Source organism: Panthera pardus, unplaced genomic scaffold (genome assembly GCF_024362965.1).
Source record: "Panthera pardus isolate Hobbes unplaced genomic scaffold, ASM2436296v1 HiC_scaffold_11, whole genome shotgun sequence".
NCBI lineage: Eukaryota > Metazoa > Chordata > Mammalia > Carnivora > Felidae > Panthera > Panthera pardus.
In genome coordinates, this window is record NW_026526666.1 from 76,547,176 (window position 1) to 76,575,051 (window position 27,876).

Here is a 27,876-nt window from a genome sequence, read left to right on the forward strand (position 1 = left end):
GTTGCTGGGCGGTACAGTTTTATTGCAAAGAAAATAAATGGCAATTAATAACTGGTTTGCACCAGAGAAGCTTGCTTGTCTAATCAGCCTACTGGTTCCAAGAAGCTTCTCTCTGCATTACACCATCCTTTTATTTATATTTTTAATAAAGCCATATCCCTATATCTAACAATGTAGCATCCTCCCTTCCATTCCCTTGTCAGCCCTCCTCCTACACTTACTATCTCTTTTCCCCAATGTGAAGTATTAATCCCATTCACCAGAGGAGGAAATAGAACCTGTTGCACAAGTATTTCATCTGCCGATACTCCTCTCAGTGGCACACACCCCATCCTGACAGGCAGGCAAGATGATGTCATCAGTTAAGTGTTCCTCAGCCTTCCAGCTCTGAGCACCTGATCTTTAAATGGATGTTAAATATTAAGATCTCACCACATCAACATTTAGTGAATACTTGCTAACATTAGGGCACTGTGCTAGGCAAAATAAGGAATAGAGAGAAGAATAAATCATAATCTGTGAGCCCCAGGAGCACATCTAATTGGGCAAATATGTGGGAAGTTAAAATGCAAATAATAAAATACCAGTGACGATACATTACATGGTCAAAGGGCAAATGAGTAGTCTAAGTTTCTAAGTTAACTCTATGAGTTCAGAAGCAAAATGAGTGATCACAGGTTAGTATGGTTTACAAAGGATTAAAGGGAAAAGGAGGACTTGAGCCGAGCTCCACAAATAAGTAGGATTTCACTAGGAGAGATGGGGAAAGACTCTTCAGGAAAGAGGGTGGCTCTGGCAAACGCATAAATCCTAAGTACCAATGGGCACCCAAAAGTAAGCCGGATATATGGCAACAAAAATAAATAAGAGGTAAGGCTATGGGACAAGAGGAGATGTGACCAATAGGAAGGAGTAAAGGAGGGAAGAGGGCAGTTCCAAAATAAGATTAGCAAGGGAAAAGCTGGAAGAATACAGACTAAACCTTCAACACTGGTTACCCTGACCAGTCAGACAAAGTAGAGAAATAGAAATACTAGAAAAGAGAACTTTTACTCTTTTTTTGTACTGCTTAAATTTATTACAATGAGCATGTGTAATTCTGTAGTAACAATAGAATTAGACAAACATAATCGAACTATGTTTTTTCCTCTTTGGTTCTAGGACAGTATTTTTATTTTAAAGGAACTCATAATGTCCCACACCTGACTAGGGCCCCTTGACAAGTCTTAAACCACTGGTAAAAAGTGTCAGCTGAAGTCACACTCCCTTTCCCACTCACAAACAATAAGAGCTCACAAGAATGCAAGTAAAGGTCACCTCCCTGACCCCTTCAGTCAGCATGCTTCCAGAACCAGGAGTTTTTAGAGAAAAAGAGACTGGGGCCAGACAGTTGTATTCAAGGAAGTGAAGGCAAAGTTTAAGGGTTAAGAGCTGGAGCTCTGCAGTCTCACAGAGCTAGATTCAAATGCCTGCTCTACCATTTCCTAGTTGTGACCTTGGGCAAGTTATTTCACCAGCTGAGCCCCAATTTTCCCCTCTGTAAAAGGAGTGATGATAATATCAACTTCATGGGGCCATTCTGCAAATTAAATGGTATAATATATATAAAGTGCTTAACATAGTCCCTGGCACACAGTAAAAACTCAACTAATGGGACTTTATTATTATTACTACTAATAACAGTAATATCCATTCGGCCCATAAAAGTGAAACATCACCCATGGAAGCTACAAAACCAGGTCCATCTCAGCTCTTTCCTATATGTAGCCAAAACCAAAGAGCAGAATTAGCAAGACCAGGATTAAACCTGAACTCTTCCTGTGTCCCTACTGAGAAAATCCTGGTAATAAGTCTTAAGAGACCAGCAAAAGCTAATTTCACATATACTCCTCTCTTCAGGTAAGCAAGCAGCTGAACTTCTGTTTTTATAGGTTGAATTGTGTCCCCAAAAAGATGTTAAAGTCCTAACCCCTAGGACCTGTGAATGTGACTTTATCTGGGAACAAGGCCTTTAAAATTGATCCAGCTAAGGTGAGGTCATTAGGATAGACTCTAACCCAATATCAGGCTGGATTTGTATAAAAAGGGAAAATTTGGACACAGAGACACAGAAATGATGTGAAACCTGAGAGACAGAGATCACCAGCTACAAGCTAAAGAGCTTCTGAGGCTATCGGAAGCTAGGAGAGAGGCCTGGAACAGACTCTTCCTCACTGCCCTCAGAAGGAATGAATCCTGCTAACACCCTGATTTCAGGCTTCTGGCCTCCAGAACTGTAAGACAATACATTTCTACTGTTTAAGCCCCCTGGTTTTGGTACTTTGTTATGGCAACCCCAGGAAAATTACATGTCATGTTTTTTTTGATTATCCTATTATAAACTACCTATTTTTATTTTTTATTTTAAAAAATTTTTTTAATGTTTATTTATTTTTGAGAGAGATAGAGAGAGACTGAGTACAAGCGAGGGAGGGGCAGAGAGAGAGGGAGACACAGAATCCAAAGCAGGCTCCAGACTACGAGCTGTCAACACAGAGCCGGATGCAGGGCTCGAACTCACGAACTGTGAGATCATGACCTGAGCCCAAGTCAGATGCTCAACCGACTGAGCCACCCAGGTGCCCCTAGACTATATATTTTTAAATGAATTTTAATTTAAAATCAAAAGGTGGGTTATTTTTAAATGACAGTACCTGGCTATATGTGCACCTCTTTCTCTACTATTTCTCATCTCCTAACAGTGAGAATACCATTAAGGAAAAAACACATTAGGACCAAGACAGATTCTAATTCTGAATCTGGTATATCTGCTTTCCTAACCATCCCTGGATGAACAGAAAGAAGGAAAGAGAACTCACGTATGTTGATGATCCACCATATGCCTCACATATGCTAGGTGCCAACCCACATCATCTTATTCAAACTTAACAACATCCCTGCAAGGTATGAACTATTCTCCCCATTACTAACGAAGAAATCAGTGTTTGAAAGGTTAAGTTGCCAAACACCATAAAGCCAGGAAGTGGCGGAGCCTAGATTGAAACCCCTTGTTCTTAACTACACCAACCTGCTTGAACAAGTACTTTTGAACCAATTCCCTAGATACGATTTTCTACCAAAATTTCTATTTTAATCACTATGTGTTGAATGAATCAATGAAGAGACCTTATCAATCATGTCTAACTCTCCCATTTTTACAGTACAGAAAGTGGCTGAGAGAAGTAAAATGACGTGACCAAGGTACAAATAAGCTAGTGGCAGTCAGGTATCCAGCCCAAGTCTTCTGATTTCCATTACACCACATAAATTTGAGAACAATGGCAGTACATGAAAATAGAGAGCATGGATGCTAGAATCAGACCACCTCAATTCAAATCTTAGCTCTGCAATTTACTGGCTGTGTGACCTTGGGCAAGTCAACCTCTCTGTTCTATTTCTTCATCTGAAAATAGAGATAATAATACATCTCTCATATGGTTACTCTAAGGACTGAATGAATTTATATATAAAGTACTTAAAATAGTGCCTGGCACATTAAGCACTATATGTGTTAACTACCACTGTTGCAATTGCTATTATTAAATAATGCTAAGCAAAACACCAAAGAATATATACATGCTGACTACACTTTTATAAAATTGCAGACAAATGTACTGAGAGAAAAGAGAGAGAGAAAGGCTCTTTATTCCTATAAATTTCACTAACTTATTAGTAATAACACTTATTATTTACTTTGTGCCAGGCTCAGTATCTGGTATGTTACAGACATTACTAAATTTCATTAAATCTAAGCTATCATCAATTGAAAAATGCACTAGTATTTCATTTGCTCTCCCCAACAGCCCTACAAGTTAGAGAGTTCCCCTATTCTGCAGATGAGAAACCGAAGCACAGAGAGGTTAAATAATTTACACAAGGTCACACAGCTAGTAAATAGTCAAACCAGGTTCCAATCCCAGGTCTGTCTGACTCCAAAGTCCCTTGCACTGAACCACTTAATCACCAACTTGGCGCTTCTTAAACTTTCATGTGCACAGAATCATCTGGGAATCTTGCAAAAATGAAAACTGACTCAGCCATCTGGGGCGGAGCCTAACGTTGTGCATTTTTAACAAGCCCCCAGATGCTGCAGATGCTGCAGGTCCTCCCAGGACCACGGAGTGCCACACTATTCTGTTTCCCTTTACCACCTCTCCTCCCAGGTCTCTACTCCCATCTCAGCAATCAGCTCCTGAAAGGGCCAAACTCCCAAAGGACAGAGGAATCTCCTAATCCTTTGTTTCTCTACCACCTTGCTATCAATTTCCTCTCGCCTCCTGGTTCTGTCCCTACTCTCCTTTCTAAGGCAGGCTACACAAAGCTACCTGAGAGGAAGCTAACAGGGAGATGAAAATGAATGGCTGGTTTCCAAGGGGACCTCTCTAATGAAAAAAAAAAAAAAGTTAACCTTATGCTTGGATGATTGGGGTGACAAGGTGCCAACTCAAAAGTCCACATCACCACCGTGACTCTGAATGGTGAGCAAATGATTCTGGAATAAATTGGAAACTAAGAGTTATTTACTCCCATCATTTCTCCAAAGAATGGGTGTGACCTCTCCCCATCCCCATTATCAGCTCAGGTCTCTGAGCAACACAGGTAATTATGGTCTGCCTACTTACCACAGACAGCTAGTTTCAACTGGGTTCACTCCTCTCCTGCTCTACCTGTCCTACATTTTAGGCATTGTCTTTGTGCTCTGGGGGCATAAGAGCACTACCAAACACACTCAGAAGCAGCTGTACTGCACAAGAGTGTGACATAATCATCTTCCTATAGTGGTCCTGGATACCTGGGTTAAAAAGGAAGTCTGAACTTTAACTATATGTGATATAACTGAGTGGGGGTATATAGCACTACCCACAGCACGGAATTGGGTTGTTTCTTTTTTTTTTTTTACTCAAGAGCCCTACAGACTCCTCCCTATTCCCACAACCCCACTGTTAGATGGGGCTGTCTTAAAGTAAACAATTTCTGCAATTCTACTTGAGCCATTCAAATCAGACCGTTTCAAAAGTAGTCTGACTTGCAAATCTTGAAGCAATTCAGACCACAAATTCAAAATATTATACAGCCCCTTAAGGTTAAAAAGGCCTATTGCCAAGTGGGGTTTATCAGGCCTGAGTTCAAAACCCAATTCAGCCACTTATGAGCTGTGTGATCCTCAGGGAAGTTATTTAAGGTTCCTTAAGCCTCAGTTTCCTCATCTGTGAAACCTACCCATGTCACTGGACTGCCATAGGATGCTATTTGTGATGATTACATGAGATAAGGCACCTGGCATCTAGTAAGGGCTCAGTCCACATTAGTTTGCTCTCCCGTACTCTGCTCACAGTTACAGTTATGACCATACTGCACATCAGTATCAAATGCAACTACAATTAAGCATGATTTCATGGAAAAAAACACCATTCACCTGGTGAGGAGATCTGGCTTTCGCACTAACTAGTTACGTGACCTTGAGCCAGTTATTGCCCCTTTCCATGCCTCACTTCATTCCCTTACAAGGAATAAGAAGAGTGAGCTGAACCGATCATTTGTAGTTCATTCACTCAACAATTATTTATTGAGTATCTACTATATGTCGGATGCTCTTCTTGGTTGTTGTTAATAAACAAACAACAACAACAAAAATCTCTGCTCTCAATGACGCTGCATTCTAGTAGAGAGACAATAAACAAAGTAGAATATGGAGTTCCGAGAGTAAGGTGAAGTAGAACTATAACATTCCAAAAGGGAAAGGGGGGTTAAGGGCATATATAGTTCTAAAATTTCATGAGATAGGACTTAGAAGATCATATGAGAAAACTACATTATAGTCTGCACAGTGGAATTCTCCATCTGCCGTAACACACTGGCCTTTGGCCCTTGAAAAGGATAGATTATATATTTAGTATACACAAAGCACTCAGCACAGAAACAGCTCATACTGACTCCTAGATGAAAGCTAGCCATACATTCAGATTCAAGAGCCAGGGATCTAAAAGGATCCTCCAAAGAACATCTGGTTCAGTTTCCTATCTTTAGCAAATGAAGAATTAAACCATCTATGAGACTGCTTTATTTCTTGAAATTCTTTAAGAGCAAAAATGGCACACCATTCTAACAAACTAATGCTACTACCCCAATAACAGGAGTCGCTGAAATGTCTTCTACTAGTATTTAATGCCATATCCTCTTATGTATTATGTAGACTGATTTCATGCGGTGAACATTTGTAACAAATCTGGGTGCACAATCTTCGCTCACCAAATACTTCTCCAGCACCTATATGTGCTAGGCACTGTGCTAAGGCTCGGGAACAAAACTTAAAGTGTGTAGAGGATATAATCATAAAACCAACCAAACCACAATCCACTGTGATATGCATATCAGAAGACTGTAGCAGGGAGGAAAGAGATTAACCAGGTGAGAAGAAAGGGTAAGGAAAGGCTTCCCAAAAGTAACAATGTCTGAATTGTGTTTAAGGGTAAACTGGAATTTACTGGCAGGTGAGGTTAACAGGTAAAAGAAAAATTCCAGGCAGGGGAAACAACATTGGCACACAGAGACATTCTCCAGCCTGGCATGGTAAGGCAACTGGACATAGCTTCTTCCTGACAAGGTGAAAAATGCAAGAAGCAGGCAGGGAATAAACTTTTTGTTGCATGTTTGGTCTTTACTGTATAGGCAATGGGAACACCGCGGGGTTACAAGCAGCATCTCTCTTTATAAACCAGAATATGAGATGTACGCAAGAAAAGGGGAAGGAAGAAGACAAATAAATGGAGGAGTTCCAAGTCTGCTCTTAGACAAAATATGTAGGCAAAGGGAAGCAGTTCATGATAGCAACAAATATTTTGTCTTTATCATCCCCCTTAACACAGCCCCCACACCTATTTTCTCTTATACCATGAGACATGATTAGTTTAGTACTTCTGAAGATTTTTTTCCAGGTAGGAGTGTGAAAGAAAGACCAACGGGGACAAAAGGGTTAAGTTGTCAAAAGGAATCACAACAGTAGTAAGGCCCTGGGCTCGTGTACTAGCCATGAGGCTGGAGGAGGTGACAGACGGAGAGAGATGGAGATGGAACCAACAGGACTTGATAAAAGACTCACTGCCTGGGCAGCATGAGGGAGAGGAACACACGAAGCCCCGGTTTCTGGCTTTAACAATCGGGTGGATGGGGAAGGCAGTCATGGAGATGGGGAACACGGGAGGAGAAGCAGGTCTGGAAGAAGGAATGGAGATGATGGCACCCATTTTGGATACAGCAAGCGTCAGCTGTCTGTGGGACAACCACATGCAAAAACCCATCATGAGGGGTGCCTGAAGTTGCCGGAAATACAAAGAAAATATAACCACCACCACCATTTGCAAAGTGGTTCAATTCATGAAGTGCATCATACACATCTCATTCGTTATAACCTACACCTTCAACAAGATCACAATGAGGTTGGGAAGTTCAGACAAAGACACACCAAAAGTTAAGTAACAAAACACACAGTAACAAATGCTCCCAGGCAGTTTTGGTTTATGATGAATTGTAAGAAAAACACTTGTTACACTTAAAGACTGTAATCAAATCACCACTTAGCTTTTCAATCTCTGGAACTTTTTTATTTAACTTTCCACATCACTACAAGTCTATTAAGGGTATTACACATCTTTATAAGTCAGAAAATGAGATATAATCAAGAAAAGGAGAAGGAGGAACAGCAAAAGAACACAGGGGTTCTGGCTCTGCTGTGAGACAACATATGTAGGCAAAGGCAAAGGGAAGCAACTAATGATGACAGCAAATATTTTCTGCCTTTACCAGCCCCCTGAATACTGCCCCCACATCTATCTTCTCTTGCTAACATACCACCTGTGCTACAGCTATGTTGGATACTGCCTCTTATCCCTTCTCAACAACATATTCTTGCCAGGGCCTCAGCTGCCTCACCCCTTTCCAGGAGCCACCCACAGGATGATCAGAAAGAAGAGGACTAAGAGATGAGAATCTAATGTTCCCTCTCTCTCACAGTGACAGTAGAGGGAAATTCCAGCCCCTGACAGTTCCCCATTCTTCCTTAAAAAGGCAGTATTACATGAATACTGTTTTCATACTTGTTAACAGTAACAGTAATACAAACAATGAACAAGTCCTTTGAAAGATGTGAGGACCTCAAAGCACCTAAACTACTCTGGTCCCTGTTTTCCATTTGGGAAACTAACCAACAGAGGCTGGGATGGGTCCTACATACTTATACCCTTGAGGTGTCCCAGACCAGCCCAAACCAGCTTCTTTCGAACCCAACCCTGACCCCAGGGCTTATGGCTCATTTGTGGTGTTTGCGAGGGCTGGAGCGTTTGCAGTAGGTCTGGGATGCACTTCCTAATGTTACAAAGATAATTGCACCAGAGAACACAAGTCTTCTGAATATTCTCCCTGCCTACCACTTCAGCTACAGGTCACTGGAGAGTGAGACCCTGTCAGGATCCCATCCCAGCCACAAAGAAAGGTAACACAGCAATAAGGTCCTGCATGAGACAAGACAGGACATTATTGAGAAACTTCCCGGCATCAAGGAGCCATGGAGGGCAGCTCGCCTGCCATCCAAGTTGGAACAGAAGATGATTTTGTCTCTGTTGGTCTCCTTTCCCTTAGGACTAGGTCTCTTTCTGGGATATGTTCTACTGTGAAAATGGTAGCTAAATGAGGAATGACCTTCCATTATTTATTCAACTGCTTACACATTCCTTATTGTCTTTTGTCATTTGTAATGTTTACTGTACTGTAAAGTCCTACAGGGCAGACAGAGGGTTTATGAACTCTATTCAGTGTTAGATACTCTGCTACATTCAAAGAGGCTCTTAGAGGCACTTCTGCTGCCAGCAATGACAAGGACAGTAGAAAGAATCCATACATGCAAAGTGGCATGCATCCCCTGAAGTGGACCATTCACTGCACTAGTGAAACCAGAGGCAAGGGACACAAGCAGATATACACACCTCTAGCGGGACATAGAAACTGTACCTGATAAGCCAAACCAGGGACTGAAACAAGATCAAAGATTCTCCAAATTAGTGGAGACACACCTTCCACTCCCTGGAGTGACTCATGTCAAATTCATCTGAAACAGAGTCCAAATTTACAAAACAAGGAGCAGAAAACAAGCACACTGTGGGGAGTAGGCCAATTAACAGCCCAAGGATGCACATAATGCCAATTCTGAGCTGGACCTAATACATTAGGAAATATCCTCCACTCTAGACTAAAGGTGAAGAAACCAAGCAAGTCGAGGACAAAGGAAAGGGTAACCAATACTCTTTTTAGACATAAAGGTCAGATAAATGCTGAAGGACACTATCACCATCTGAAAGGGAGTGATTATAAGGAACCTGTTAAGGTAAGGCAGGGAGGACTCTGAGTCATGAGAACAAATCCATCACGTTCGCTGCCTGCCTGCCAAAATAAACAAGGAGGAGGTTGCATGTTGTGGAGACAACAGGCACTCTGTCTAGCCTTACAAAGAACCCTGGTCTTCACAAGCCTGGTCTAAATAGACTAGGGAATACTAATCCTGCAGCCTTCATGGAAAGCACAAACGTTTCTAAACTCAACTACCCTGGGAGAATAAGTGAAGCTAGCCTGTGAGATTTATGCCACAGCTAAGCATGGAATTCCCTCTCTAACCATTGTACCCCGCTCTCTCCATACCAGATAGTAAGATGAGGATTAAAGACCAAAGGTAAGAAAAGCCTCTGTGTTAAGAATCAAAATGCCCCTGACCACTAAAGTGAGATTAAGTCAACTCGTGTGTGTGTGTGTGTGTGTGTGTGTGTGTGTGTGTGTGTATACACACACACACATACACATACATATTTTATACATGTATATATATATGAATCAATTTCTGGCCTATACTTTACTAAATGATAGAAAGGAATGCAAAAGTTACATATTTGATTCCTGCCCTGAAAAAGCTTATCATTTTGCTAGGGGAATAAAACACAAGCCAGCCAGACAGCAATACAAACAATGAATAATCAAGCAGTTACATTTTTTGGAAGGACCCCTTATTCTACAAGGACCACTTGTTCTTCCATCACTCCTATGCTGGAAAACTGATCCTGGACCAATCCTCCTATCTGCCTTCTCGGCATCTACACTCAGGTTACTGAGAGCGCCTGCAGCTAGAGGGAAGGAACATGCACATGCAAGTGTGTACACATACATACACAAACACAAACACACACGCACACACAAACACACAGCCCCTCCTCTGAGCAGATCACTCCATCCCTTACTTCAAAGAGAGAATAAGAGCCATCAGAGAAAATTCCCTCCAGTTCCTACACCTGTAGCTAACCACCTGTATTCTTGCCTTCCTCCCTCTATAATCTTTTTCAGCAGACACATTCCTCTTTTTACTCTTGAACCCACCCTGCATGGATTATTCTCTCTTCTTCGAATTTTACTAAACTCTCTTTCTCTACCGATTTTTTCCAAACAGCACTTAAACATGTTTACATCTCTCCTGTGTCACGATAAACAAACAAAACTCCCTCCTCTGCCCACCCCCGACATCCCCCTCTTTAGAATGCCCTCCTCCATGGGGGTGCCCGGGTGGCTCAGTCAGTTGAGCTTCCGACTTTGGCTCAGTCATGATCTCACTGTCCGAGAGTTCGAGCCCCGTGTCTGGCTCTGTGCTGACAGCCCAGAGCCTGTTTCCGATTCTGTGTCTCCCTCTCTCTCTGTCCCTCCCCTGCTCATGCTCTGTCTCTCTCTCTCTCTGTCAAAGACAAATAAACATAAAAAAAAAAAAAATTAGAATGCCTTCCTCCTGTTTCTTCAATGTCCAGGTTTCAAGGCTCATGGACTTCATGTCTGCACTCCTCATTTGCTTCCCAACCCACTGCTTGCTTTCGGGATTGCACTTTCCACAACCCCACTGGAAATGCTCCAGTAAAGGTGACCTTCATATTCTAGAGCCAAAAGTCCTTATCTTGCTTGACTTCTTCATAATCTGACACTGTGCAACACAGACTGTTTCTGGAATTTACTTCTCTTCCTCCTGCATCTCTGGGCACTCTCTTTTGGAAGCCAGTTTCCTTCAGGAGATCCTCCTCTTCTGCTCCCAAACCACCCCTCCCCCCCCCTTGCAGTTCCCCAGAATTTTTGCCTCAAACCTCTTCTCACAGTACACACTCTCCCAGCAATCTCCTTGTCCATTCCTGGGACTCTATAAGCTGATGACTGACTCACCTATTGCTGATGACTGACTCATCACACATCTATGCGTGAGTGCTACACCCCTTACCTGCAGGACACCTCTGCCCAGCATCCCAAAGACCACCTCGACATCAACACACAGAAACTAACTCCATATCTTCCCCTGCACCAACACTGTTGCCAAGTCACCGCAAATAAGCTTTTTCCTCTTATACTCCCTTTTTTAGTTGATGATCCCACCCACCCATACAGAACCTAAACCCAGAAACCTGCCAAGTCATCCTAGGTGCTTGCCTTTCCCCTCATACACCACATTCAGTTAGTCATCAAAACCCATGGATTTTACCCCTTAATCCCATTTCTTGACTTGTCCGCTTGGGTACATTACTACTTCCACAACCTTAAACTCTAATCACGTCCTGCCTAAATTATGACAGCCTCCTAACTGGTCACTAGCCCTGCCCCTTTGCAGTCCTCCTTCACACTGCTGCCAGAGGGGAAATATTTCTAAAGTGTAAATCCAATCATAGTCTTCCTTGCCCCAAATCCTTCAATGGCTCCCAAAAGCCCGCAGGATAAAGCCCAAATTGTATACAGTATGACAAAGCCCCTCAACACTTCAAGCCCTCCCACCTTTCCCACCTCCTCCCATTTCTCCTTCCCTCACATCCTACACCCAGACCTTACTAATACCCCATGTTGCCTCTCCTCAAGCTCTCTCATCCACTCACTTTTGTTCATGCTGCCCAGAATGCCCTTTACCGGAACTTCTGGCCCCAAGTCCAGAATCTTTTAGGTGACAGCTCAGGCATTTCCTCTTGGATGCTTTCCCTGGCTGGCCCTCTCCCACCCTGGCCAGAGTGGCTACATCCCTCCACTTCCCTAACACCAGCATCTACCTGATAGCACTCCCTGAAATGGACTGTAACTGTCAGTTTACCAAAAGGTTTTCCCCATTTGACTGTAAGACCACAGAGACGCAAGGACAATATCTTTGTTTCTTCAACACTTTGCCTACTACCTGGTTCGGATATCTACTCCGAATGAATGAATGGATCCTCCAAACAAGCCCCCTGACACCCTAGGAGATTAGCAGTTCAAGATATAACTGAAGATTTTAGAAGACATTTAAGAGGATTTCTTGTGCAATTCTTGGCTGGTATTCCTGGAAGCATACAATGAAGGTTGTCCAGAGAATGGGTAGAAGTGTCATTCTGGGGCACTCAGCATTATGAATTTAAATAAGAAGACTCAGCAACACAACTGTGAGTCACAGGTTCAAATGCACAGCCCTATCTAACAAGTTCAAAATGGAGTAAAATCTTCAAAAGATTTTTATACAAGATAAAAGAGGCCTTTATTTTGGAATAACCCTAGCATAAGGGGTAGTTAATTTTTTTTCTTCAGGCAAAATCTTCTAGAAAAAGAGTTATCAATGTTAGGATCTAAACTTAAGTCCCTGTACCTGCCCAAAATGTCTCTCAAATATACACCTCTCCTCTTTAACATCCCTTAATCTAACCTCATGACACAGTTACAAGAGTGACCTCCTAGAGAATAAAGCTCCACTCTCATCCATCATTTACACAACTGCTACGTTAATCCTATCCATCTCATAATGGTTCCTCATCTTAACATTCAGGACCTTCTCTCCCTCTACCCCTAATCTCCATATCATTCATTCATTCATTCATTCATTTTTATTTGACAGTGTTCTACTTGCATGCTCACAAGTGGGGGAAGAGAGGGAGAGGGAGAAAGAATCTCCACGCTCAGCGGAGAGCCTGACACGGAGCACGATCTCATTACCCTGGGATCATGACCTGAGCCAAAACTAAGAGTTGGGTGCTCAACTGACTGAGCCACCCAGGCACACTCATATCATTCTTTTAATGTTTCTCAGTGGCCCCTCATCTCCCCACCACCACTTTCCCCAACACAGTATCTGCTTATAGGCACGAGTAGGTACAATGTGAGCTTATTTACTATTGTTCACAAACTAAAAAGTACAGCCAAAAAAAAAAAAAAAATCCCTTCCTTTATGTTTCAATCCAAAACGCAACTGAGGGTTGAAACCATCTGAGCTCCAAAAGACCCTTCAAGCAAGTTCATTCTTTTCATCAACACAAAGGAATTGTGTTTACCTTTCTGAACAAAATTCACAATAGAAATTTGCTGTGGTAAGAGGGAATCCAGTAAGTAGTACAGCTGGCATGGTCCTTGCCCAAAAGAAAGATACTGACTGACCAATTAATTAACTCGTCATAGGCAAATCATCCCTGATCACTGGCACATCCTTGATGACTGACACATGGTTATGCAGAAGAAAGCAAATTTTGAACAGAGAAAGAAAAATAAATGCTTGTGCCCCATAAGAATAGACTTTTACACTGCCACACAAATTTATGGAGCCACAGCAAGCTGAGGGTATCAGATCCCAGATGGCCTGTCCTTGAGCACTGCATTCTCTCTGGCCAGAGCACATCTATCTGTTGGTCAGCCTCCCTCTCCATTCTCCCCCTACACACACACACACACACACACACACACACACACACACACACAAATAAGGAAGGTGTATAATCTATAACTGTATACTTTCCTGTATTTTTTACAATGCTCTACATTAAATATACATATTACTTTTATAATTTGAAAAGAAAATTATTTTAAAATATGACTTGAAAGTACTCATATGATTGCCCCTTCTCTCTTGAGAGAAACTCCCTGCCAATCAACCACTTACAAAAGAAGTTATAAAAAGTCCCTACGCTGAAAGAGCATAAAATTTCATTGGGAAACGATTCTAACAGACATGAGGCAATGCAAAAATAATACAAAACAGAATAGAGGTTAAGAGACTGTAAGGTAGACATTGTAAGATCAAGGAAGGAGAGATGAATTTCTGAAAAAGTGAGGGGAGAAATCTGCATGGAGCACACAGGACCCATGCTTAGCTTTAATTTAAAAACAAAACAAAACAGGTAAGATTTGAATAATCAAAGATAAAGGTAAAGGGCCTTCCAGGAAGAGAGGACAGAATGGCACGGGGACAGATATGAGAATCTAGGGGGAATGAATACTGAGACCTACCCACAAGAAGCAGAGAGCTGTGCTGGACAACAGTCGATACAATTAGGTATGCAGAGGGGCGCCTGGGTGGCGCAGTCGGTTAAGCGTCCGACTTCAGCCAGGTCACGATCTCGCGGTCTGTGAGTTCGAGCCCCGCGTCAGGCTCTGGGCTGATGGCTCGGAGCCTGGAGCCTGTTTCCGATTCTGTGTCTCCCTCTCTCTCTGCCCCTCCCCCGTTCATGCTCTGTCTCTCTCTGTCCCAAAAATAAATAAAAAAAAAACGTTGAAAAAAAAAATTAAAAAAAAATAAAAATAAAAAATTAAAAAAAAAAAAAAACAACAACAATTAGGTATGCAGAGTAAGTCAAATTATGGAAAGCCCTGAAAGCTGGAGACAAAGAATCAGAGATTCATTGTAATTTATTCCAGGAACTGAGAAGTTCTGGAATTAAAAACAATATTTTATTAAAAGTAACCAAATAAAAGTTGAAATAACCATTCTCAGATGTTACACACCAAGCTAACAGACCTGAAAGGGCTCCTCCAGGCCAGAGATGAGCAAACACCCCGGGGTAGAAGCAAGACAACTGAGGCTCACACTCCAATCAAAATCATGAAGAACAAAGGAGAAGCTGTAGCACACCACACAACCTCATCACAACATGGCTCAACTTATAATTACCAGAGGCTGAAAGGGCCAACCTTATTTAGTAAAAGGAGAGCCTGGGTGTTTTCAAGACCACTGAGAAAAATGCTACAAATTCATTTTGCAACCCATGATTATTTACTTGTGAACTTTGATCTTGGAATGTACACTCTGAACAGCTTTCTTTCTACCATCATCTCTAAAACCTGAAATTGGCACTGAAACATACCAGAATAATAAGGCCTCAGCAGATGCATTTCCCTGGTGTGTATTATGTCACTTGCCAAGCAAGCCCAACCCAAGAGGAAGGCAGTAGCTCCCATAAGCACTGTTAGCACATGCACACGTTTTATGATTTCAACAGCATGAATGTGGCCAAAGTTTGTGATTTCCCAGCAGACAGACTTGACTCACTTTCTGACTTAACAGTGTCCATGTCCAGAAGTAGCAATTATTCTATTGTTCTGTCTAGAAGCTATCCACTCCAATTCAAGGGCTATGTTCTAAAAAGGAACTTAAAACCTGAGTTTACATTTAACCAAGAGGTTGCTTCAGAGAGTCATTTAGTTAAACAATACTAAGCCTCAGAATATATTTTCCAACCAATGTGTTAACAAAACTTTATCACTTTGCATTACATTGTTTTTGTATAAAAATTTCAAAGTGGGAGTGCCTGACTGACTCAGTCCATGGAACACACCACTCTTGATCTCGGGGTCCTGAGTTCGAGCCCCACACTGGGCATAGAAATTACTTAAAAAAATGTTTTTTCTCAATGTCAAAGTAATTTACATACCATGAAACCTCTCCCATAATAAAAGGAAAAGAAATTCTCCACAGTTGAGAGATCTGGAAATACATGCCATTTAAGGGCTACCCCTCAGAGGCTAAAAACTAACAACAATGATATTAATAAAGTATTTTCACAAAGGTACCTGGTCTCAGCTCAGGTCATGATCTCACGGAGCCTGCTTGGGATTCTCTCTCCTCTCTCTCTGTCCTTCCCCTGCACTTTCGCGCACATGCTCTCTCTCTCTCTCTCTCTCAAAATAAATAAATAAACTTTAAATAAGTAAAGTATCTTCACAATGATCTCACTTAACCCAAGTCACTGCTCTGATTTTAAAACTTCCTTCTGCGATACAATATGAAACCTTCATCTAGAAGTCTTGGATCCTGGCTCTTGGACAGTAATTTAAGTCTCTATGCCTAAATTTATCCATGTGTATAATACCTTCCTTACAAAATATTATAAAGATCAAATAAGATAAGAAATATGAAACTAGGTTGTAAAAAGTAAAGTATTATCTCCATGGAAGTTTTTCTAAATGTGAATGGCCTCATACATGCCAATAGCTCATTTACATTCTCATGAATCCCAAGGAGTTAGTATTATCATCCCCATTTTCACGGTGAGAAACCCACAGATTACAGGTTAAGTAACTTTTCCAAGGTCATACAGGACCAGACTGGAGCACAAGGCTAAAGAAATTCAAAGCCTTGTCTCTTTCTACTATATTGTGCTGCCTTGCTAGTTTTGAACGTTAAATAACACACAGACCCTTCACTCCTCTCTGTACAGTGAGTTCTGTAAGTTCTTTTTTGGGATACAAGTAAACAAAAATCAGTCCTAACTAGCTTCTTAAAACCCATGGCACCTAGTGAGAACTCTGACGTTTTTAAGTACCAGAGAGTCCACGTTACCAAAGTTGAAATGTGAATGTTCTCTCTTATTCTTTGCCGCGCCTGGCATGTAAAGACTCCTTAAGGCTTTGTGAAAACACAAAAGTCTAATTCTGCGCAAACCAACTTACATATTACCCTCCTGCTTAACCAACCACCAGAAACCTGATTGTATTTGTTTCTAAACCTCTTCTCTAAAACCTAAAACTATGCCCATATGTGGCTGGCTACTTCCGTAGAGTTTGTCCCTATCCCAGGAAGAGTCAGATCCTGGTTCTCCTCCCTCTCTGACTATTCTTAGTTTCCTTTGGTGCTCACAACAACCTCAATCTATCGAGAGGAAAACTTTGTGACTGGCCCAAATCATCTGGATGAAATATTCCTCAAAACAATACATGTCTCTTTCCTTTGTTTCCATGTGTACCAAGCAACCATCTGATTAGCTTCATAAGCACTATGGTATAAGGAAAAGGGTGCCTCAGACTGCAATGTAAGTGTTCCAATCACTGGATTGGTATGTCCTCCACTATGAATTAATAAAATTGGCATACTTGTCGCTTTTTTTAAAACTTTCAATAACTGACTCCCCCACTGCCCATGAAATAAAGCCATAAAGGAATCTTTATAAGTTGACTCTGAGTCCTTTACAGTATCATCTGCTCCCAAAATTCGAGTCATACCCAACTAGTCACATTCCATTCCTCAAACCCCTCCATTCTCTTTGTACCTTCAAGCCTTTGCATGTGATATTTATTCCTGCCTTCTCCCCTCCCCATCCTCCTCCATCTAACTAAATCCCATTTATCCCTAAAGGCCCACTCAAGTGTCACCTCCTTTGTCAAATCTCCCAATGAACCCAAGTGGAAATATTCATCCCTCCTCTTGCTTCCACAGTGCATTATACATCTCTGTTCTACTACTTATAGAATCATAATTGGTTGTTTGCATATGTCTTTTCCTTTGCTAGATGTGAATAACCAAGGGCAGGAACCAGATCTTATTCATTATTCTGACACCTCCAGTGCCTAACACTGGGTTACTTGTAACAGATATTTTATTAATTGTTGAAGGATTGAAAGAATGAAGAACGATACCCTGACTCTGTGGGTTGCTACCCACTCTGAAATGTTAGGATTGAGAGTTATTATCTAATATCTCCTGTTTGCTGGACAGTCAGGCTCTGAAAGAGCCTTTGGGATACTTAGGAAATGAGAGAGAGTGTTTATGTCCATGCTGAATCATCTAATCCTGCCAAAATCATGCTCACTACCAACATACAGGGAAATGGTTGCCAGGCATAATTATGGAAAATCCATGCCTGACAACCATTCCTAATACAGCTGCAATACATACTGCTCTATTCCCTTCACAATACAAATGCATCACTTCCCTTCTAGCCTTTGCCCTTTCCAGGGACAGTTTATGCAGCTGAAAACTTTAGTTCTCCTTCTGAATACCAAAATCCTGTTTCATTTGTAGAATGAAGTGACTACAAATTAACAGCAGCAGAGAGAGAGCTCCGACTAATCTGGTGGCCAACCAATGAGAGTCTAGAACCCCAACATCATCAATATCTATTTCCCCAAGTCTCTCCAAAACTAATTCCTGTCTTTGTTCTCCCAAACTATACTCCCAGTCACTGTTTCCAGCTTAGGTAAAGAGTTCTATCAAGGCAGTAAGGGGATTTCTAAATCTGGAAAATGCAAGAATTCCATACAGCGAAGTAACAAAGGCCCGGATGCTAATCCACCCAGACTTCCCAGTGAGAATGGTGCAGTGGGGGGGAAGAGAAATTCTGCACCTATCCTAGAGCAGCCTGCACAACAACTCAAACAGCTCGAGTTAATTTATTATGGCCAACCATTTTCGACTCATTCTTCCCCTCAAGAAAGAGATCTGTGCCTGGAAAGGATCAAATTCCTATACACCTGACCAAAATCCTTCAGAGGAAAGGCAAACTAAGTGAGCCAGTTAAAAGGACTGAGCACAAGAGGCCCCTCCTGGAACCAGCCCTACTTCCCCCTTCTTTCCTAGTTTCATTTCCTAGGAATCCAACTTCCTTTCAGCTGGAGGCCACCAGTAATACGATCCAGTGAGGTGCTGAGATTTCTTCACTTATTCGAGTTATAATCCTGCCAGTTTTTAAAGCTGTCACAGCCCAAGACAGGCCCAGAGTATCCTCCGCCTAAAAAGAATGCCGGGTTGCCCAAAAGCCTGCAAAGGAAACTTAATGGAACCATTCACTTAGCAGCAGTTTTTCAATGAAGTTCAGCAGCACAATCTAACCTCTTTGTGCTCTGAAATGAACCACATTTCTTAAAAAGAAAGACCACAGGGGGCTGACAGAAAACTTGCTGCAGGCAGGGAAACCTGGACAGCTTACAGGAGCTGATGCAGAAGGGAACAAGCAGACCTCCTCAGCAGGTCCCTTTTTAGCATTTCATTTCATTTCTGTCTCTCTCTGCCTCTCTTTTCTGCTGCATTCTCCAGCAGAACTCTAATGCCACAAGGGAAGAAAAAGAGGGAGCGTTTTACAGCTTCTGCATTAGTTTCCCTTCACTGGGTAGGTGTCGTAAACAAGTATGCTGGATTCAGTCATAGGAGCTGAAGTTCCCTCTCCTTCCGAAGAAAAGAAACTAGAGGCCCGGTCACAAGGGCCCCGCTGAATAAAGCAGGAGAAAGTGCTGCCTCTGGAGTTTCTGGGGGAAATCTCCCAGTCTGTGAAAGCACAGCTGCCACACAAAGCGCCGGCCTGGGATGTTAAAGATCGGAGTTGGGCCCTCAGCTCCCGAGGCCTCCCACCCCTGCCTCGCGCGCGAAGGGCACCCCCGGGCGGCCGGGGACAAGTTGGGGAGCCGCAGTCCGCAGCCCCTCCGCCTGTCAAAACTTTCTCGCGGACACCCAGACCTTGCAGGAGGCACTGGTGTGCGGGACTGCTCAGCCAGAGCGCCTCCGGGCTGCAATCCGAGGCCACCGCAAGCCGTTGGGGAGGGGGGGGTAGGGAGCCGCGGCAGACCCCCGCCTCCACCGGCTCGAAGCCCCCGGGGCTGGACGGGGAGGAGGCCTCTCCCCAAAAGTGCACATTCACCGACCCCGGCCGCCACGCGACGGAGCGGAGACTGAGGGAGACAAAGGGGGGCGAGGGCCCCCGGGCGGGCTCGCGGCCGGCGGAGCCTCGGCGACGGGAGCCCCGCACGGGGAGCGGACGGGGAGGCTCCTCGCGCCCGACTCCTCCTCCTCCTCCTCCCCTGAAACTCCCCACCGCGCCGGGGCTCCGGAGGCAGCGCCCCGGCTCGCCTCCCTCCAGATAATAGGGCGGCTAATATAACCCGTGCTGGGGAAAGGGCCGTCTCCCGCAGGCTTATCTCAACTCCGCAAATAAGCCGGCCCGAGAATGAGCAGGTCCGGGGCCGGCCCCGACGCCGGGGTGGGCGCGACCCCGCCCGGGCCCCGGCCCACCCGCCACCCCCCACGCGAGTCCCCGACCCCCGACGAGCCCCGGGGCCCCGCCGCGCCGCCCGCCGCACCTTTGTAACGTTCCAGCACATCCTCGTACGCCTGCACGAACTCCTTCTCCTGGCTGCGGTTGGCCGGCTGCTGACCCGGCACGTAGCCGGCCATGGCCGCCCGCGCCGCTCTCCGCGGGCCCCGGCGGGCGCCGGTTCCAGGCCCGCGCGCTGAGGCGGCGGCGGCGGCGGCCCCAGCCTCGGCCCTTTGTGCGACTCGCGGGAGGCGGCGGCGGCGGCGCCCCGGCAGTCCGCTCTCCGCTCTTCGCCCGCCTCGCCCGGCCTGGCAGTCGCGCTCGGCTCTTCAGCCCGCCCGCACCCGGCCGCTCGCGCTCCGCCGGTCCCGGCTCGCGTTTCCGCCTCCCCACCCCTCGCTCCGCTCCTCCCTCAGCCCGCCCCGGCGCGGCGGCGGCGGCGGCGGCGGCTCCTCCTGTCAGGAGCGCCAGGCCCGGCCCGTTCCCGCCCCTCTCCCGCCGCCTCAGCGGCCCGACGCGGCCCGGCCCCCCGGCTGCCCACGCGGGTCGCGGGCGGCAGGGGACCACCGCCGGCGGAGCCGGGGGCGCGGGCCGAGGGAGGCGGGGGCCACGGGGCCGGAGGCCCCACGCGCGTCCGAATGAAGGGCCGGTTGGGCCGCCGCGGCCGCGAGACCCCGGGCCGACGCCACAGGGCGGGCGGGCACCCCCGTTCGGCGCTGACCTACACCCGCCGCTGGGACAAAGGAGGGAGCCCCCTGGCTGGAGGAGACCGAGCTGGGCCTGTGCAGCTGCTGGAGAAGGGCCTAGAGAACTGAGGGGAAGGCAGAGAGCGAAAGACCTAGATAGATCCGGGGCTAGACACGGTCAGCATGAGGACAGGGGCAGGACCCGGACGGGGCTGCAGCGTGAGGCCGAAGGGAACACTGAGGCCACACGGAATCCCAGAAACAAAGGGTTTTCCAGAAACAGAAGAGACTGAACTGGAAACGGAGAGGGCACGCCAAGCACCATGAAGTAAACCAGGCCAAGGATGAGGAGCCAGAAGCTGAGAAATGACAACGGGGGAGGAATGAACACGGGATTCTGACCTCACGGTGGGGTGGATCTACAGAGGGAAAAGACCCAACAGGATTATTGCGCTGTGACAGCCATCAGAACAGAGAGACTTCCAGATCGAAAGGGAGAAATGTGGGGACCCGAGACTGAAAGCGGGATGGTTATGGAACAAAGAAAGGGATCCTGGAGCCTAACTGGTCAGGGAAGAAGAAAAGGGAAGCCCAGTAATCTGTCAGGAGAAAGAAAAGTGATGACAGGAAACTAGTAGATATAGGTAGGGATTTAGTGGGGACCGTTTTGAGAAGAGAGTTCCCAGTATCATCTGCCAGTCCATTCATCTGTGTATCCTTCACTCCCAATATTCACAGACTGCACTGGGGGCCAATAGCTGTGAATGAGGAACTCAGCTAAATGCAGGGGATCTTTCTGCCCCCATCTCCCCTCATCCAGCCATTATCCTCCCCAGCCTCATCAAGTCTGTTAACTTGATTTTTTTCAGGGGGGTGGGGCAGTGGTTGTGGGTAAAAAGTTAAGCTGGCGGTTCTCACAAAGCAGCATATTAGCAGGTTAAAAGAAAAAAAGAATTCATGGGACATTGAACAGGCAAAACTAGGACTTGGGTTTCCATCTCAGTTCCCATGCTCAAGATTTTTAAAAGGGAGCTTCTTCCCCCTGGGGTGAGGCCTGCCTCTTTGTAGGCTATGAGTAGTGCCAAGTATTTGGCCAGTGCTCAGCACATTAAGAAGAAGAAATGATGCTTTTCACCATTAGGTGCACACTGGTTGTTTCCACATCATACCATGATCAGGAATCGGGTGAGCAAGTCATTAATCATATCTTTCTCCATCCATCAAGTTCTGCTGGCCTGTCCAAGTTCTAGGACTGGAAATTATACAGGGAAGAGCCCAAAGAGGGCAGACAGGGAGGATTGTTGGACAAAGGCTCATTTCCTTCCAGTTTAATCCTTTGTGCTTAAAAAAAGCTAGTCCACGTTTTGGTGTCAGCTGCTTAATGAGCTCAATTTAAGAAGAGAAGGAGAATAAGGTTGAGGGTTTTTTTTTTTTTTTTTTTTTTTTAAGACTCAGTGGAAAATGCAGGGTGAAGGAGTTGGGATTGATGGCATAAGCACATTTTTCATAAACAGCAGAGAATACAGAAATGCTAACTCTGGGGACCTTGACTGTATCAGTGCTGAGTCATCTGCATTTCCTATACTATTTTATTCCAGTAGGGCTAAGAAGGCCCAGACACAAATACACATACACACACCTCCACCCTCACCCCCAGACATCTGCCTCATTTTCATTACAGTAAACAGAAAAGTCCCTCAATCCCCTCCTAGGACTGCTATGTGTGCCACTTTGTAAGCAGGTTCCTCAAGAATTGTGACTGAGGCTTGCCAAAAGTGCAGAAAGACAAGGGCAAGAAGGGAAAGAGAGTCTGTTCTGGGAATCAGACTTTGTTGAAGGCCTGGGGGACTTGGGGGGGGGGGGCGAGGGCAAGAGGTTGAGATTCCTATTAAGAAACATGGTAATCAAGGAAGAAAGTTCTGGTTTGGGTTGCGGCTGAGGGCTTCTCAGACTCAAGTAGCTTTCTTGACAAGATTTGCATTTAAATGCTCCCAGGAGATTTTGAAGTAATGAATTCTTCTAATGAATGGAAAAGGGGAAGTCCACATGTTTGGCTGATGTTTCTGTTTTATACTGAGAAAATTTTATAAGGATAGAGGAACAAAGCAGCTGCTGGAGGGTGGGGGGGGGGGGGTTGCGAAGAAGGAAGCCTATGAAGGGGAGGTTTCTGGTTTTTTCCAAGCAATGGTCTAAATTTATGGCCAGACCACACAATCAGGACAGCTCTGAGGCTTTCTCCTTTTGGTCTATGATTTTCCTTTGCTCCTGATGGCCAGACGGCTGTTGCATTTCTAAGGAGGCTGCAATAAGGAAGCCAAAGGCAGCAAGATGTACTCAGAAGGCCATCTAGTGGGGGGGAAAGGGTAATACAGGCAAATAAAGCCCTATTTTTCCTCCGTGTCCTCTGCCACTTAAGCCTCATCAAGTGCCCCTCTCCCTAAGGTCCAGCCACTATCAATTTCTTTCAGCTTCTCAAAGATGTGCTCTCTCGCCCCAGGGCCTTCCCACCTGCTCTCCTCCTGGGCTATGACCCTTCACTGCTCTCCTCTTTTGGTCTGGCTCACTCCTACTCACACCTCTGCTGAAACTCCTGCAGAGAAGGCTGCCTTGATCCCCTGGATTAGTAGATCCTCCCTCCCCCTCTTCTCCCCTTTGGTAATATGCATCACACTTGAAGCTATCAGTTCCTTGTCTTTCATCCTTATTAAACCATTAGCTCCCTGAGGACTGGGACTGTTGTCGGTCTTGTTCACCACAGGACCTGCATCTAGCAAATGACCTGGCACGTGCAGGGCACTCATTAAATATTTGTTTAAAATTTTGATTAAATGGATGAATGAGTGAACCAGATGACCCTAAAATACTCAGCTGCCTGTGGCTTCTGATGAGCTAGAAGGCTAGAGTGTTTAAGAAGAGAATATGCCTGTCTCTCACAGTATCCCTTACTTTTTGCCTGGCGTTCAAAGTCCTCCATATTTTGACATCTTTCCTTTATCAGCTGATCTCCGATGATACCCTCGTGTGCAGCATGTTCCCCTAGAATCAAACTCTGAGCCTTTGCCTGGAATGTCCTCCACTTCCCAATTTCACCTAATGAAATCCTACCCATCTTGAAAGCTCACCCGAAACGACATGAAGTTACTTTCAATCAACCCAGGTAGAAGAGGCTGTTCTCAAAAATCCCAGCCACATTTTCTTTCTCTCATTTCTGGGGCTCCAGCCACATGTACTGTGGGTGTCTGCATGCATCACTGCCTCCTTTAAACGTCCTGGTTCAGAAGTTCGTTGAGGCGGAAACATCTATTTCATCTTCCCTCATCATAGGACCCAACACAATGCTTTGTACCTAGTAGATGTTCAATAAGTATTTGCTGAAGGCATGGATGCCTCAACTGACGACATATGGGGGTGGAGGGTATGGGCTTGATCTGTGATTCAAGACAGTTAAGAATCCAGTTCAGTGTCCACTCAGTGGCCAATGGTTTCGGGTGCAGAGAAGAAAGAGGAAAGTGGAAAATTATTTCTCCTTCTGCTAGTGTTCCTCCTCCAACATCTAGAAGGTTTACTCCCAGCACTTCTTCAGCTTGGCTCATGCTGCATTAATTTACATGTGTTAATTGATGCTTTATAAATAAATTTTTTGCTAGTAGTATGTGCAAGAGCTCTGTTCCTCCTCGCAGGGGTAAGCTGTCTCCTGTACCTCTTACATTCCCCAATAGTGGCTGGACCGAGACACTGAAGGGGCTGCCCTAAGCCCTCTCCTTTGGCAAGATCTTGGAAGAAAATCATCCAGTTCTAGTCTCAGGAGAGCTGCCTCCAGACCCATCCCACCAGCCTTACAAACAGGAGCCCAAACTCCCTTTCCGCCCAGCCCCTGGAAACACTTAACTAAGCTTTGCCTCCAGTTTCCCAGTCCCCTCTGTGGTAGGAAGCCTTTGCCCACCATCATGCTGCCCTCTTCTGTTCAGAAAGTGTAACATCACTCATTGAAGAGGTCTGGATGGTGCCAGCCACCCAGGAAGACAAGATCCCTGCCACAGGCGGCCCGTCACCATGGCAACCCTCAAAATGGTTACTCAGCCATCTGGGTTACCATAGCAACTGGCCAAGTCTCTCCACCTCAGCCTCTCCCTAGGCCTTCTCCCGTGGCTTGTCAGAGCTAATGCCAAAGAATCTCCAATCCTTACTGGGGGAAATGAGCAGAAGCTGGACCCCTGATAGGCAGCTGTCCCAAAGGGGCGTGGAATGCCTCTCCCGCCCGGGGCTTCCTGAGGCACAGTGGAGATAATGGGAGTTAAGGCACTCTGTGAACCTTGAAGTGCTGCGCAGATGTTAGCTATTATTAAACTACTGTTCCTTGTAATGGGGGAGGCAGTGGGTTGCCCTAGGCAGAGCTAGTGCCGTTCCCGGCGTGGCCCCTTACTGGCTGGGAGACCTTGAACAAGTTACCAAACTCTCTGGGTTTCTATTCCATCTACTATGGCCCATCTGCCTCCTAAAGTTCTTTTAAGGATAAGGTCAAATAAAGCACATACGACACTAAGCACAAACCTGGCATTCAGAATATACCAATAGCAGCTAGAAAAGCTCCTGGCCCCTCTGCTATTTCCCAGGCTTTCTGTGAATATAACCATTTTATTTTCTCTCTTAAAGGAACAGCCTAATGTGAGCCCCACTCGATCAACCACACCCCACCTCCCTTCCTGTTCATCCTGAGGTTCCTGCCAAACAGGGCTGTAGGCAGTCTGCACTCTTTGGGGAAATTGGGAGGTTCCCCAAATTAGGCGGTGTGGCTAACCCCTCCAGTGGAAACAACATCTCCCCATCCAATGCTACCTCAGAACAGAAACCTCTAAAGGGGCTGTGACGGGCAGCCTGGAAATTGAGCATAAATCCCACAGAAGCCCTAGAGAGTGGTGGCTGCTCACATGGGACAGCTCACCAGCGTCGGGGCAGGCCTGGGGCACGTGCCCCTCTCATAAGACCAAAATTCCTTCCCTCTATGATTTTAAAGACTTCAATCCTATTGCATCCCAAGTTCAGTCTCTTAAGACCGAATCCTTGAAATCCATTTTCAGGGTACTTTCTCAATTACACTGGGAGGGTCTTGATTCAAATCCAGGCTCCAAAGGTTTGAAGTGTTTTAGGCAAAACAGACACCATCCTCAGAAATCAAATTTCCAAACAGAGAACACAGGCATGCTTTAGCCTAGTTCTTCATGTTCTGGAAGCAGGGCACAAACCTCAAGCTGGAAGGACCAGAGGATCAGGTAAGCAACACTGGAAGGGACACACCACCCCCTAGGGCCTTGGCATTTGGAAGTCACAATCCCGCACGATGCCTCTGGGAAATGTGTGGAGTAGGACTGGCTCCAGCTCAGATTGGACTACTGAGCAGATAAACCAACATACTTACTGCTGGGGGAAGAGCAATACAATAGCTTAAAAGTGAGGTGGCGGGGTGCCTGGGTGGCTCAGTTGGTTGAGCGTCCAACTTCAGCTCAGGTCATCATCTCGCGGTTCACGGGTTCCAGCCCCACATCAGACTCTGTGCTAATGGCTTGGAGCCTGGAGTCCACTTGGGATTCTGTGTCTCCTTCTCTCTCTGCCCCTCCCCCACTCATGCTCTGTCTCTCCCTCTCTCAAAAATAAATAAATATGTTTTTAAAAAATTTTTAATAAAAAAAAAGTGAGGTGGCAAGAGGACATTATTACTGGAACTTCCATCTCTGTAACTGGGGAGGCCAAAATGGGGTGTGTGAGTGAAATAAGACTGGCCCTGAATTGCTAATTCTTGAATCTGGGTGATGGGGGTTCATTTGACTATTCTCACAACTTTAGTAAATGTTTGAAATGTTCTGAAGAATGCAGGTGGTTGGAGTCAGGCCAACCTGAAGGAAGCAGTGAACAATTCCAAAGGCCACATTGCACGTGTTGTGTTCCAGGGGGCACCATACACATTCAGCAGCGCTGAAGTTCCTTACCTTCTCTCTTCGGTAACACAGGGAGAATAGCAACTAGTTCCCAGGGCTCTGTGAGGACTGAATGGTAACATGAAATGCCTGACACACATCTAGGACTCACTACATAGCAGCTTCTCCAACTATTACTTACTAGGGGATCCCAGCTGGCATCAGCTCTCAGGAGCTCCCGGACAGAGTCGAGTTCAAATCCCCAAACCACCCTCTGAATGCTTTAATTCCTAACTCCTACCGGCTGGTTCTCTCTTCATTTCCCTTCATTTCTTTCTACTGAGGCCAAAGAAAGGAGAGCAAGAATAGAAACCAGCAACAGGGGCATGCCCTTTCTCTTCAGGTTGTCCTGGCAAAGTCCTATTCCTTTTCCAAGTCCCAGATCAAATGCTATCACAGCGCTAAGCTAGCAGTGGGGGCAGAAGCAGGAGAAAGGCCTTCCCTTTCAGAACTTCTCGGAACTCCGGGCTTGCAACGCGCACAGCTCAGGCTGCATCCTAGCTGCCTGAACGGGAGGGAGTGGGGTTCCGAAACCCATTCGGAGCCTAGCACAAAGTGGCTCTAGAAATATTTGGTAAACGAATAAGTGCATGATCGATGAATCAGCAAAGGAATGAATGGATGCATTCATGAATTAGTGAACTGGTGTACAAGTGAATGAATGATATCAGTGAGAACAGTTACTGTGTGTCCAGCGCTGATTATTACATAGCAGGCATTAGGCCAAGCACCTCACTCCCCACAACCTCATTTAATCCACCCCGCGAGACTCAGTGGTGGCACTCCTGCTCCCCCATTTTAACTGTGAGAAGGTGAGGCTCAGTGAGGTTAGTAATTTCCCAGGCTCACCCAACTGGCAAGTGATGGAATTGGAACTGGGACTCCAGCTGACTCGCAAAGCCATGCCCTTGAGCGAATGAATGGAAGAGTGAGCACAGGAGGAAATGAGTAAGTAGAGAATGAGGAGGGAAAGGCATGCTGGGAGACACACCCACCCAGGCTCCAGACAGAACCTTTCCCTGGACCACAAGGCTAAAAGCCTGGTAGCTTCTGGGCTAGGGGTGGGACACAGTTGAGGGAGGAAACTTCCACCCA

At 45.4% G+C, this 27,876-nt stretch overlaps 1 protein-coding gene across 14 annotated transcripts in view; it reads right to left on the reverse strand.

The window, feature by feature from the left end:
* Window positions 1-27,876, reverse strand: part of MACF1 (microtubule actin crosslinking factor 1) — a 329,250-nt gene that overhangs the window by 295,008 nt on the left and 6,366 nt on the right. Inside the window, exon 1 of one of the 14 annotated variants that reach the window (XM_053897171.1) lies at window positions 20,170-20,469. The exons of the other annotated variants lie outside the window; for them this stretch is intronic. Coding sequence (XP_053753146.1) covers window positions 20,170-20,263 — 94 coding nt within the window. The 5' untranslated portion in view covers window positions 20,264-20,469. Of the gene's footprint in view, window positions 1-20,169; window positions 20,470-27,876 lie in introns of those variants that run through there. 14 annotated transcript variants of the gene reach the window in all.